Source organism: Calonectris borealis, chromosome 15 (assembly GCF_964195595.1).
Source record: "Calonectris borealis chromosome 15, bCalBor7.hap1.2, whole genome shotgun sequence".
NCBI lineage: Eukaryota > Metazoa > Chordata > Aves > Procellariiformes > Procellariidae > Calonectris > Calonectris borealis.
The window spans coordinates 19133379-19146928 of NC_134326.1; the positions used below are offsets into that span (position 1 = coordinate 19133379).

At 43.5% G+C, this 13550-nt stretch overlaps 1 protein-coding gene across 6 annotated transcripts in view; it reads left to right on the forward strand.

The window, feature by feature from the left end:
• The first annotated feature begins 3189 nt into the window (after nt 1-3189).
• The window catches only part of RAPGEF6 (Rap guanine nucleotide exchange factor 6), a 134862-nt gene continuing 124501 nt past the window's right edge, over nt 3190-13550 (forward strand). For 3 of the 6 annotated variants that reach the window (XM_075164548.1, XM_075164549.1, XM_075164553.1), the window contains exons 1-2: nt 3192-3633; nt 4016-4144. In XM_075164548.1, coding sequence (XP_075020649.1) covers nt 4076-4144 — 69 coding nt within the window. In that variant the 5' untranslated portion in view covers nt 3192-3633; nt 4016-4075. Of the gene's footprint in view, nt 3634-4015; nt 4145-13550 lie in introns of all 6 variants that reach the window. The other 3 variants (XM_075164550.1, XM_075164551.1, XM_075164552.1) reach the window with 2 other exon arrangements.

The following is a 13550-nucleotide window of genomic DNA, read 5'->3' on the forward strand; positions in this document are numbered from 1 at the left end:
CCTCTGGTCAGGCAGGGAATTAGTTTGTACGTCTTCCTTGTGGCCTGTTAACCACATAGTTAGCTAGTAGTCATTGCCAATGATGCGAATGAATCTCTGAAGGGGAATTTTTTTCCAAAGCTAAGAAATCAAAAACAATAGCCTAACAGCCATATTGGAGAACGAGAGGAAGGAAATTGCCAGGTTGTAGTAAAACTCACGGGAACAAGAAATATGTAGAATACATAAAAATACAAGTAAAAAATATTTCAGTGTATGACGATTGTGTATCTTTCCCACTGGGAGAGGTGAGGAAGTTGAGTTTTACCCTGAAGAATCTGGGATGTGCACATGGTGGTGAAAGGCGTGACATTAAAAGACATCTTTGGGAGTGTCAGTGAGCCAGAACAATTGAAGGAACATACCAGGAGGAGGAGATGTACTTCGTAATTTAGCTATCTTCTCAAATTCACGGATGTTTGAAGCAGAAACATTTAATCTCCTGAGATTGCAACTCATCTGTATAAATAGCAAGACACCTTCGATTCTTGTATGTAAGACTACAGATATTGTTATTTTTTCAATAAATAAAAAAAATACGCGATAAGTAATGATGCTTTATTTGGGCAGCGTGATACAATCCAGACAAAAGGGAAGCAAATTTTCCCCTCTGCACAGACAATAGGCATCCTGCTTGGCCACATCCTTTAATCCCAGCCCTGAAATTACTCACTTGTGAAAGCTTCTTAATTGTGTTTAACTACGTAGGCTTTACCGTGTGGAGACACAGGCTGTAACACCAGTAAGCAGTTAGGATCATGACACTTGTTTCCATTGTTCTCCAGATATTTGGGAAAATAAACCTGACAGCTAAAATAGCCCCTGGAATAATTGCAGCTGTTAGAACCATTACCTACCCAAATTCAGGTATTTTTGGAGTGAGGAAAGTCTTGTTTCACAGGTCAGTTGAGCCAAGCAATTGAATTGGAACAGCAGCTTTGGTTCCTATTGAGTACCTCTGTCCACCTTACTGCACCATGCGTGTCTGTTGGCTGATGTACAATAAGTAAGATGATAATTTCTGTGCAAAAGAAAAAGGAATTCTTAGGCTACTAATTTTATTCCCATGTTAAGTGCCCACTTTGCATTATTTTGATTGCAGGAATGCTGAACAGCTAGAATAGGTGGTAGAATGAGTTACCTTCTAAAAAAAATAGCTTTGGGATTTAATTACAGATCCATGAGAACTGTCATGGCACAGATTTCAGTTATGCTTTTTATTCTAGTCTTCCATTAAGTTTTTTTCAGCTACCTGCACTTGGGGAGTATCGACTGATCTTTTACACAATCTTTAAGTATAAACTGAACTGATAAAGAAAAATTACTTGATTTGCTATTACATCACTGGTGAAAAAAAAACCATGAAGGAAAAAATAAAAAGAATCCCTTAATAAAGAAGGATTCATGTTTCAGTCCTTTTCTACTTGCTTCTCTTCAATTACTCAGGAGAACTTTTGATCTCCAGCTTTTTGATTTGGGTTCCTGGCAAGGAATCTCAAAAGATTCCCACACTACTGGAAATAATATTTTATGTACTAAAGTTGAAAAAGGATAACGTGTTCTGCCAAATAACTAGTACAAACTTCTGACCTTTGGAACAATAATAGACATGATATTTGGAAATGTTAATTTCACCACGGAAGTTCAAAATGAAGTAAAAAAAAAAAAAAATAGACTTGATAGACTTTACGGGACTGAAACTGTGTCCTTACCCCATTGTCATTTTTGAGAGCGTCTTATATTGTCTCTCTAGTGGTTGCAGTGTACTGACTTTGTGATGTTAAGAACAGTTGCTTTTAAGATCCGGGCTATCCATTCCACTGTTGTTGTGCCTGCAACAATACTAGACACAGCACCAAAGAAGTCGACAGTTGAGGAAATGTCAAATTTCCTCAGATTTTTCTTTGAACGAAACACTAGAAATATTATAGAACAACTTGGAATGGCCAATAAAGTCCTTCAGTACAACAAAGACAATTGTGCCGTAAAGGGCAAGTGGTAAAGTGAACGGGAAGGAATAGCTGGAGAAAGGGAAGAAACAAAACCACTCTTGTTTATTAGGAAGGAAAGGAAAAAAAAAAGACAAACACAAGTTGTGTGCCTGCATAGCTTTGATCTCACAAATTTACAAAGTTGGACTTGGTGTAAGGAAGGAAATCTTCCGAGGCGTGTTTGATACATGGCTGCTTCCTGGTGTCCCCGAGGGGCCGTCGCCGCTGGAAACGCGGATCTTGGGAGGACTTGGGAACCAGCCCAGGTCCACTTTGTAAAAACCCCACAAGACTTCTGAGCCGTGAAACTGCTTTTTGCTTAAGGCCGAGATCCAAATTCAGTAGGTCCGTCTTTTCACCCTCGTGCCGGACGCCCGCGAGGCCTCGGTGGGCAAAGCGAGGATGGGGTCACACGTCTGGGGAACCTGAACCCCACAGCTCTGGGCCCAAAGACAAGGACTTCTAGAAGCTCAAGAATCCAGAAAGTAAATATTCCATGAACTGCGAGGGAAAGGTGGGAACGCTCGCGAAGGAACGGCGAAGGAACGGCGAAGGAACGACACCCTAACGTTTGGTGTCGTGACGAGAAAGTTACCGCTGCCCGTGGAAACTCCAGTTGGAGAAATGTGGCCCATTTGATGTCGAAATGCAATTAATGCGGAAAATGAGTTATTCGGGGTGCAAAGGCGGAACAGCCGGGGTTTTTAGGAGAACCTCGGCGGGTGACCTGGGGGCGGCGGCCTGCCGGGGGGGGAGGGCGCGGTGACACCCGCCCCTGGCCGGGCCGCGCTGCGCTCGAACGGCTACCGGCTGCTCTTGACGGCGGGCCGGCGCTAACCGGCAGCCCACGCCCCGGGCTCCCGAGGGGGTGCGCTCCGCCCCGCGGAGAGAGTCGGCGGCCCCCGCTGCCAGGCCGCCCGTCCCGCCGCGCCGCGCCCGGCCCCCGGGACCCCCCACCTCCCCCTCAGCGCCCCCAGCGCGCATGCGCCGAGCCCCTCCCAACCCTCGCGAGCCTTCCCTCCGCGCTACTCTTTGACCCCGCCCTCTCCCCACCCTACCGCAGGCGGGGGGCGGTGCTCGCCCCGGCCCCGCCCTCCCCTCCGCCCCGCCCCTCGCCCTTCTTGCTGATTCTCTGGGTTAAAGAGCCCGCTCTCGCACTTTTCTGTCTGGGGGGGGGGATGTGCGGTGGGTGAACGGGCAGGAGGTCGGGACGGCGGTAGTGACTGCTGGCGGCCTGAGGGGAGGAGCGGGCCGGGCTCCGGGCGCGGGGCGAGGCGGAGGAGCCTCTGGCGCCGCGTCGCGAAACTCCTCACCCGCCCGCGTCGCTTTGTGCGGCCCCGGCGGGCGGAGCCGCTCGGCGTAGGGGCCGAGCGCGCGGGGAGCGGGCGGGCGCAGGGAGTCCCGCTCCGGCCGGTAACTTCCCGCAGCCCGCGCGGACTTCTCCTCACGGCGGGGCCGCGCCGCCGCCTGGGCCCGCGCGATGGGGAGCGGCGCCGGCCGCCGGGGGAACGCGGCGGCAGGAGCCGGCGCCACCTGCCCCGAGCGCTGCTGCTGAGCCGGCAGCCGGAGGCGCCCGGAGCGCCGCGGAGGAGCCGCCCGCCTGGTGAGCAGCCAGCCCGGCAGCGGGCACCGCGCCCGCCCCGGCCCCGGCCCGGGGCCTGCCCTCCCCGCGCCCCCCGCCGGCCGCGGTCCCCGCTCCCGCCTCGGCCTTGTCCTCTCCCCTCCCCGCCCGGGCCCGCCGCCTGCCCCGCGGCGGCGTGCGAGGCGGCGCGGCCTCCTCCGGGCGCGGGGAAAGTTTCGGGGCGCGTCTCCGCCCCGCTACGGGGCAGCGGCGAGAGGGGCCGCCCGTGGCGGCGGGGTCGAGCCCCGCTCCGCGCTGGGGCCGCGCCGGCGCTGCCGAGCGGGAGGGCGGCGGCGGAGCCCGGGCGGGAGCCTCGGCTGATCGCGTTGTGTTGTTGTCTTTCGTGTCCCCTGCTCGTCTGGAGGCATCGCCCCCCGCCAGCTATTTCTGAGGAGTTACGGACCCGGAGGAGCAGAGTAATAGAATGACCTCTCCTGTGGACCCCAGGATTAAACAGGCTTTGCGAAAGAAACCATCAGAAAGGACTCCGGAGGTAAGGGAACTGCAGCTCCTTCCCCGCTGGGTCTTTTTATTTATTTTTTTTTATTTTTCCTTTGCGTAAATCTGTATTCCGACAGGCTTTCTGCTCGGTGCGTGGTTCATGGTGTTTGCCTGCTGCACATGACCAGCCTGGCGCTCACAAACTTCTTCTGTGTAGAGTTTGGTTATTTATTTATTTCTGCTTTCCAAGGTTGGACCTCTCGAGACCAACAGTGTTTTAAACATCCAGTAACGCGCTGGGTATGGACATAAGGCGCTTTATGAACTACTTCAGGCAAGCTGTAGGAAGAAGAAGAGGTAGATCACTGAAAAGTGAAATTATGCATATTTTGGTGATGCAAAACTTCTGGGAAAAGTTAGCGAGCTGAAAGACTTTGCTTACCTGTACAGTGATGCAGATTTAAACAAAACCAAAGTAATTATGCTTTGCAGACTTCATAAAGAGATGTTTCTCCAGTGAGTGGGAGTGTAGAAATGTGCGAGGCTACAATAAAACACATTTTCCAATTAACTGCCTTCTCTGTCCCTTCCCCACAAGCTAGTCTGTAATCAGCCATGTATTTTTGGGAATGGTAATGTCGTGGAGCATTAATTTCATAATGAAATATGTTTGATAGCATTTGCATTTCACTGAAAGGCTGATTGGAGTTTGTTTGCTTAACCTAGCCTTTTTTATTTGTTTCCCTTACTGTGATTTTTTTTTTTTTTTTTAATGTGCTCAAGAATTAGTGGTATGAAATGATACGCTCTTGAGTTTGTCCCTTTGAGACCGGGAAACATCTGTTCTCCCTTGATACTTCATGGAGAGCAGAATGTCCTGCCTGGTCTTCCTTATGAGTTAATTATCAAAAGGCTACTTGGGGAGAACTGCTGCAGAGGCTGCTTCAGCGTCCGTCCTAGCAGGACAGAGACCCCCATTCCCTTCGAGTCAGTCTCGTGAGTGAGTGAAACACCATGTTCAGTCCCGGTGTTTATTTGCCTTGGAACACCCAATCCAGTGCTCCTTGTGTCTCTGCTCCCTAAATTAATGATGAGGCAGTCTCTCTGTTCTTTCTGTTTTCTTATTTTTATCACTCCCCTCTGCTTCAGACCTTTCTTTTTTTCTCTTCAGCTGTAGTTTTCAGTTAGGAAAATTCCTTTGCTAATGTGGTTTGCAGTGTTGGGCAACAGGGTTCATCACAGAAGTGTCATTCATGAGCTAGCATACTGTGCTGGCTCGTCATGGGTTTGACTTTGGGGAACAGGTAATCTGGCCTGGCCCGAAACATCTGCCCGCTGCTGCTTTTAATACTGACGTCTCACAGCTGTGTAGGCCTTTTTGTTCTCTTTTTTTTTTTTTTTTTTTTTTTTTAAGGCATCCTCAATTTCCCCCCCAGCAATTGTCATGGAATTCTTCAGGATTGTCACCTTATTTTGGCTAAAACAGCCTTAATAAATATTGCCAAAAATAACTGCCAAAAATAAATATTTTGCTTAGATATCAGGATCCAGCTGCGCTGGACCATGCTCGTGGGTTCATGTGGATCTGTGTAGATTCCCATTGAGACTGACATCAGGGTTGTGTGCAGGTTTGAATTTGCCAAGGTATCTCAATTGTGGAAAAAAAAATCTAATCTTTGCTAATCTAACTAATAGCACCTCTAAAGTGATTTAAAAAAAAAAAACTTAATTCCCTTGTTAATCTGGCCCCTTTTTGGCAGGCATTTAGAGACGCTGCACAGTGAGACTACTTGTGATTAAAGTTAAACATGTACTTAAAACTTGGCAGGATTGGGGCCTCTGTTCTTGTTGCCTGTTGCTGAGTGGATAATTACAGTCAAATCAGTTTTATTTTCTTGGGGTACTTTTGTTTACATACATTTAGAAACTAACCTGATTTCAAGAAAAGCACTTCCCTGTTCCAATAGCACGGTGTATCTGGGGGTCCCCTTTCTGGATCTATACTACCTGTTCAGGCACAAAGCAAAAAATCAAACCTCCCCAGCGGGGCTGCACTCTGCCGGATTTCCCAAGCATATGCTCCGAGATGTGATGACAGATGGATATAGGGTGATAAGGGGGAAACAATTGCAATGTAGTATTTTTTTTTTTTAATCATGCTAAGCATCCTGACTTGTCAACTTTCTTCTATAGGCAGCAAGACTTAGGTCAGGGAAGTCGAAACCTGCTTAGCGCAACCATTAGGGTCAGACCCCAGTTTCGGGTGTCCCTGCACAGGGTGTACGAGCTGGTGACTCCTGTCTTGAAGTATCCAGTTGTGCACAGACAAAAAGTGTGGCTTCATTTCTCCCCTCCTACTCTCGTAGCAAGGTATCATCGGCTCCTCCCACATGAAATCAGCTGCATGGGGTTGCTCGTGCACTTTGACTGCATTTTTATACAGGAAACCCCCCAAAATTCCCCAGACCATGATTGGTATTTGGTGATGAGCCAAAGCTGCTTGACCACATGAGTTTCAATCACTTTCAATCCCTTTCTGCCCCCCTCTATTTCTGATGCTGCAGTTTATATGAGCAGTTTACCTGGGTATTATAAATTACAGGGTTGGGGCTGTGCTGATTAGTAGCATGGTCTGGTGCTTCATAACTATCATCTGTACAGCAGTCTCTGGAAAAATACAGATAAATAACCCACACGTCAAATTTTGCTTAGGAGTGGTACGATTATCCGCATGATTTTGATTTTTAGGACTTTTTCTTGACAAAATATTTTAATTTGTAAGATCTAAGGAACTAAGCAGGGAGATATTAAAACATTTTTATAATTTACTTATTTTGGGGAATTATCTCAATGGCTTGCTCAAGTAAAAATTTTAATCCTTGATGCTACAAATATTTTTGCTTGGAAAAATCTCTGTTAGGGCAGGTTTTCAGTGTTGTGGTAACATTCCAATGTTTGCTAATTGTTAAAGTGTATAAGTTATGCATATTAGACATGTACACACTTGATTTTTTTTTTTGGTGGTTGTTGCTCAGATATTTCATGTGTTATAATCTTTAATTTGTTTGGCGGGGGGGATTATTTTGATGAACTCCTAGAGATTGTAGCTAACATTTAATGATGTATACATTTTTATGTAATTGCTGTTCTGTTACTCCATTTAGAAACTTTCTTTGGTACTACCCAAGTCTGGGAAATCTTTTGAATTTTTTTCTTTTATTTTCTTTCTTCCCTCTGCCCTGCTGCATCATTAAATTGTACAGATACACGATGTAAGCTGGCCTTTCTTGTGGAAAGTCTTTCAAAACATGCGCTCGTGGACTGATACCCATGTATGTGGCAGATTGCCACTCTAGAATGCGAGTCCCACTTCTGTAAAACTTAGACTCATTGGTTACATAGATTGACGGTGGCCGTGTATGGGCACTGTATATAAATCTGTCCCTCTTTCAGGTTCAGCCTGAAAGTGCAGAATTTGCGAGGGTTCTGTCAGATGTTAGTTTCGATAACAGATTATCCCAACAAATCATCTCTTCTGGGCACACTGTCTTGTCAGATAGAGGAAACTTCTGCAGTAATTGGACACTTAATCACTTTTTTTAAAAAAAACCATACCTATATTTAAACTATAGGATTTCATACACTTGTTTAATATTTTAATATCTGCAGTTGTTTTCCAGGGTTATGCTGATGGCTGTGTGGTATTAAATGTGCGAGTATTTATACATGCAGATCCTCCAGTTCTTGCAGGTTGGGAATATGGGATTTATGTACTTCTGTGCAGTGTTTTAGCTTTGCCTTGCACATCATCCTGACTGTTTCTTGTGCCACAGGTGGGGATATTAAATTAGTAATTTGGGAATATTTTAGTAGAAGGAAATGATTTGTTCAAAGCCGTAGGAGGGAAGGACGAATGTTTATGCCACTGTCTATGCTCTCTCATTAAAGGTTTAATTTTTTGAGGCCCAGAATTCCTTATCAGATCCATACAAAGGCTGTGATGTTAGTCTTTTGGGGAGTGGTTTAATGCCTACCACAGATAAGGTCTCAGTGGCTGATAGGGCAAAATAGCAAATGATTATGCTCCTTTTTCTTTCTCTTTCCTTCTTCTCCTTCTTCCCTCCTCTTCTCCCCATAAGCATGCTCGCTTTCATTTTTGATGGATCCTTTTCCCAACATAGACTCCTTTTAGTTCTTCATGACTTTGTTCTAGACAGTATTTCCTTTCCGTGGTTCAGAAAGCTTTGCCTTTATTGGACTTCAAAGAGTTAGAGTTTATTTTTATACTCTAAGCTCTTGTATTTTCCTAACTTTGTCTTGTTTCAGTAATTCTCAATTAATGTTAATTCGACTTTATTTGGCAATACTAACTCCTCCTTCTCTTCCTGTTCCCTTTTTATTAATACAGTGGAAAGAGAAAAAACCTAATTTGCACAATTGTGTCATAATAGGGTCTGCTATTTTGAGTGTGTATGTGATGCTTCTTGATGGCTTATATATAGAGAAATAGATCTGCATGAATCTAAATCATGCACATAGTACATTGATGGGCATTATAAAATGGCTGTAATAAATAAAATAAATTATTGCTGACAGCATAACAAAGGCACTCTTGTACTGTAGCACAGCTGAGCCAAACAGAGGAGAACATCTGCTTCTTGTTTCCAGAAATAACTGGTATTTTGAAGTGGGTTTTTTCATCCTTTTAATAATTTTCTGTAAACTCAGTAGGTGAAACAGGGGATTGGCCTTTGTTAAAATCCATTGTTTCTGTAGTTTGCAGTGAGCTTTTAGCAGTGTTAATATAACAATGGTGGTGTTTTTGGATATCTAATTAACATAATCAGAATTGTAGAATCACTACAAAAATCTAGATGCTTGCAGTTATCTTTAAACTGAAAAGAAATTTGTATTAAATGAAGTTGCAGATGTTGGTTTGTATTTAATAAAAATTCCTTACTGTTAGTATGTGGGCCTCCACAACAGGGAAAGAGGAGTGATGGAAACCTGACTCCTGCCATAATTTTCTGCTACCTAACCTCTGTCTTACGTTTTTCATTCCCATTTTTTTGTTAATGATACATTCTTCTAGAGCTGATGCTTTCTAAGACTTTGTCATGTGAGTAACAGTTCTGGAGCTCAAACTGAAGACGACCAGCAGTTACCTGGTATAAAATGCTGGAGGTTGTTCTGTAGCTCTGCGCTTCGGTATCTTTGCCAGAGGGCCTCCCCAAACCGCGTATCAAAGATGAACTGACCAGTGCTATCTAACTTTTGGCCCTTGGTTCCGTCTTTGCATGTGACTCTGCTTGGAAGTTGGAAGAGGCCTTTAAAGTTGATGCATTGGTTATCACTGGGAGATAACCAAAGTGATTGCGAACACGTACTGACGTGCCTGCAATTTACTAATAAATTCCTGGCTGGGTCGTTGTGTACCTTATGCAGATTGCCTTTCTGTACTCATATGATAACAATTATTATTTACATTTACAAAAAAATAAAACCTTGTAATATAATTATGAATACTTTATAAACAGTCTTGTGAAGGTGACAGATACAGTTTTATTTTTGTTCTGTATGATTGAAAAATCAAATGCAGAAAAATCAGTGGTTTTATTAGCAAAAATGTTCAGTAACTGCAGCTTTACAGAAAGACTTGAGAGTGCATGCGCTGTAGTCCTGTGCGCTGCCTCGTTGACACCATATTCTATCAGCATCTTTCTAAGACTAGAAAAAACCTAGAATTATGAGGTTTTCTTAAGTATTAGATTAGTCTCTTTAAATAAAATGTCTTGTAAAGCTTTTTTCTTTTTATAGCTGTCTAGTAAAATTAAAGTTCAGAACAGTAGTACCTGAGGAGTGGATATAATATTGGTGGCTGAGAGCTCTCAAGATTGTTTGAGTCTTATTCACAAGCAGAATAAAGTTTCTTTGTTAATGAAGCAAGTCGTGAAATTCTTTATTACTTTAATGAAACAGTAATAAACCTTCTCTCCACCTCCTGCGCTTCCCTGCCACATAGCTTTCAGTTGAAGGTAAAACAAAAACATGTTTTTTTTCCCAAGCTGCTCATTAAATTAATGTATTTAAGGTCATGATAAATACAGCGTTGACAATCCTGGGGGATTGTCCGACAAGCCTCGGAGCTTCGGGAGAGCTGCGTCTCTTCAGCTGCCAGCTTGATGGGTTGGGAAGTTTTTAGTGCTTACATTTTCCCCTATTTTGTCTTGTAAGAGTGCTTTGGGTGGGTAGTTGTCTCTTATTATTCTATTTCTTAATACAGTGTAGTATCGTGAGTCTTCATCTCAATTAGACCTGTGGTTTTCCTGTAATAAAAAAAGCCAAGCATGCAAACTCCTGTACTCCTCACTAAAATGCTTCTTGATTCATTTTCATAAACTTTGTATTTCTTTTTTTGTAAAACATCTCATTGTTTTCCGAGATGATCAAGCATGATGTTCTTTGATAGACGTGTCTCAATCTTTTATTAAAAAAATTCAAATAGAGACCAATCGATGCATGTTTGCTGGTAGTCGATCAGTCTTACTAAGCACCCCTGGGAAACCAGTGCAGGTAAAATGTGGTGTCCCCCTCCCTGAGACTGGGCAGGGTCAAATCTCTCTTCTGGTTAATTAAAATTAACCTCCTTCTGCATTATTAATCTGTGGCCGATCGTAGGATCGACTTTGAATTCAAAAAGTCTTACTTAAAATCAGTGATACTTGGTTATTTTACTACAGTTGTTTTCATTGCCATGTGGACGCAGCTCCATGCTTGTGATGTACAGGCGATTTTGCCTGTTTCTTCGCCAGAAGTACTCAACAACCTGGCATATGTTTCAGTACGCAAATAATTCAGATTATCACTAGTTGGAACCTTAAATACAACACACTTTCTGAAGCTGAAATTAGTCCTAAATTAGTTGCACTTAAAAAAAAAATCCATCTGTTGTTTCAAATGAACCAAAATACAATATTGGAGCATTTACCAGTTTTTAATCAAATGTTAATATATGTAAATTTTCAGCTATAAGAGCTTCAATGTCTGTCTTAGGAGGGTTTTTTTGTTTGTTTTTGACCAGTTTTTTGAGCTTGTTTTTGTTGTGCTTTCAGCAGCAAGACTGAATGTGTTGCTCATATTAGTCTTTTCATTATTTATGTCTCAGAGACACAAATAAGGTTATGTTGAGCCTTGGACAAGGTGCTGTGTTCACAGAGGAGGGCTTCTGGTTTGGCTGTTCTGCAGCTGTTGTCTGGAATACCTGCAAGGAAACTTTGCTAGTGGTTTGCAGAAATAAATATTTTTTCCAACTTTCTTAACAGTTAAGGCCTGTTGAGTTGAGTCAAATATAGATTCATGCTTCCAACTAAATAAATCAAGTTTCAAGGCACTGTTTTAGCTCCGAGTACATATACTGGCTTTACTGAAGTGTCATTGACAAATAAATTTTTCTTAAATTTAGAGTCTGTCTAACAAAGTTTCCTTGTTCAAAAAATTTAATATTACATAATTAAAGAAAATAGCATGAATGTTGCTGGGCAGGTGAGTTTTTGTTTTTAGAGTCTGTGTCAGTATTAACCCATGTTGTTGGTAAAGATGTCGAAGACTCTGCTGGAAAGGAAAACTCAGGCAGGAGTGAAAAGAGTAAAAAAACTCAGATGGAAACAGGGAAATGTTGTGACTCTTAAGGTGCCCTGAAGTAGATGTATGAATTCTTCCGATTAATTATTTTTGCAAGAGCATTATGAACAAACAAAAAAAAAAAAAAAAAAAAAAAGCCAAACCCACAAAAAACCCTCCCCAAAACCACTTTCTTTTTCGCCTTTCAGGTTGGGTGAAATGCCAAAGAAAGTAAACTTGTAATAAAAACTCGGGAAAGTTAGACATCACCTAAGGCAGTGCTAATAACCTGGGAACACGCTTACAGTTCTTCCATCTAATGGCTGTGACTTTATGGTTTCTGATCTCCCTGGCAGCTAAGGTCCAATCAAGGCTTTTTCATTGGTTAATTAAGATACCTGGTGCTTACATCATTACGATGTGAAATAATCAGCATTAGGCCTGGAAGTGTCCTGGTGATTAGCGTGGTATGTTAGAACTGATTGTGCTCACACTGGTTTCTAAAGCATCCCCTTTAAATATGGGTCTGTGAAGGCCGTTGGGACCGCGTTGCTGCTGCTTTCCCCAGCGCGGGCTGAGCCTCAGGTTTTCGCCTGCAATGGCCGCTCAGACCTGCTTCTCTGAACTGAACACCTCGGTCCTCGCTGGCACGAATCTCGGCAGGCTTTGACCTTTCCTTTACCTGTGCTGATAACTGCGCTGTGGAGTATTTTTACCTCTTTGGCAGAAGTGGACAGATGTTGCTTCTGTGACAAGTGATGCTTTTTTGGTTTTGTGTACAGAACTGGAAGAGTTGTTACAAATGAGCTACCCTGGCCCTTTCCTCCTACCTGCTTCACTCTGCTCGGTAGCCAGCCAGAACCAGCTGAGTTTGATGCTTCGTTTTCAATTCCCAACTGCTGCTCTTCGGTCATGACTAATGCAAATTCCTCCATGTAGTGTGAAGTCTGCTATACAGAACGTGGATGTATTAAAGAGAAGATCAAATTACAGTGTGCTAATAACTCTGTGGACAATGGCTCATGTGTATTGGCATTGTTTGCAGAAAGTTCAGAGTTTATGCTTGGTGAGTCACGAAGTTACACATGACAAGGTGAAAAGCTGTTCCACCATCCTTGTTTGTCTACTGGATGTAATTTCCAATTCTGATTCATTGAAATGAAGCGGTGAGTAGGAATGTGGTTCTGTTACAGGATACAAGTGAATGGATATCTTCAAGCATTGCCTTGGCCTTTTGAAATGTGTAGTGCTCCTGTCTCAAAGTGCTAGTCCAGCTTACCTGAAGAAAAGAGTGTGCAGTTAGGTCTAGCTGAGACAGAGCTACAAGTCTGTGCCTCAGGGAGCTTGAGGAATGATATTAATGAAACTGATGAGCACAGTTGCGTGCTGCCTGGTCTTGTGGCTTCGAGCATTTCTTGTGTCTAAAACTTGGTGGAATTGTTGAATCTGAACATCCTCATCAAGTGTAATGAACACATGGTATCTCTCTTGTGTGTAGTTACACAAAAAAGTCAGAGGCTATGCCTAATCTTACTTGCTTCTGCTTGTTGGGATTCATTTGAAGGAAGGAGGGCCACAACAAAAGCAGTAACAAAACATTTTGGCTTTGTAATTTGTGTGTCAGTGTCGCTTGCTTTCTATGACTGTTCTGTGTGTATGTATGGGTGTCTACTGCACACCTTATGAGTATGATTTTTAGGTATCTTTTCGGGAAGATATATTTAAAATAAGGATTTCAAAGGAAATTCTACTCTAAGACGCTTTTACATGTATGAATCTTGTATGGGAGGAAAAAAGACGATCGTGATCTTCTGCGTTGCTAGTTCTGCTGTGGAGCT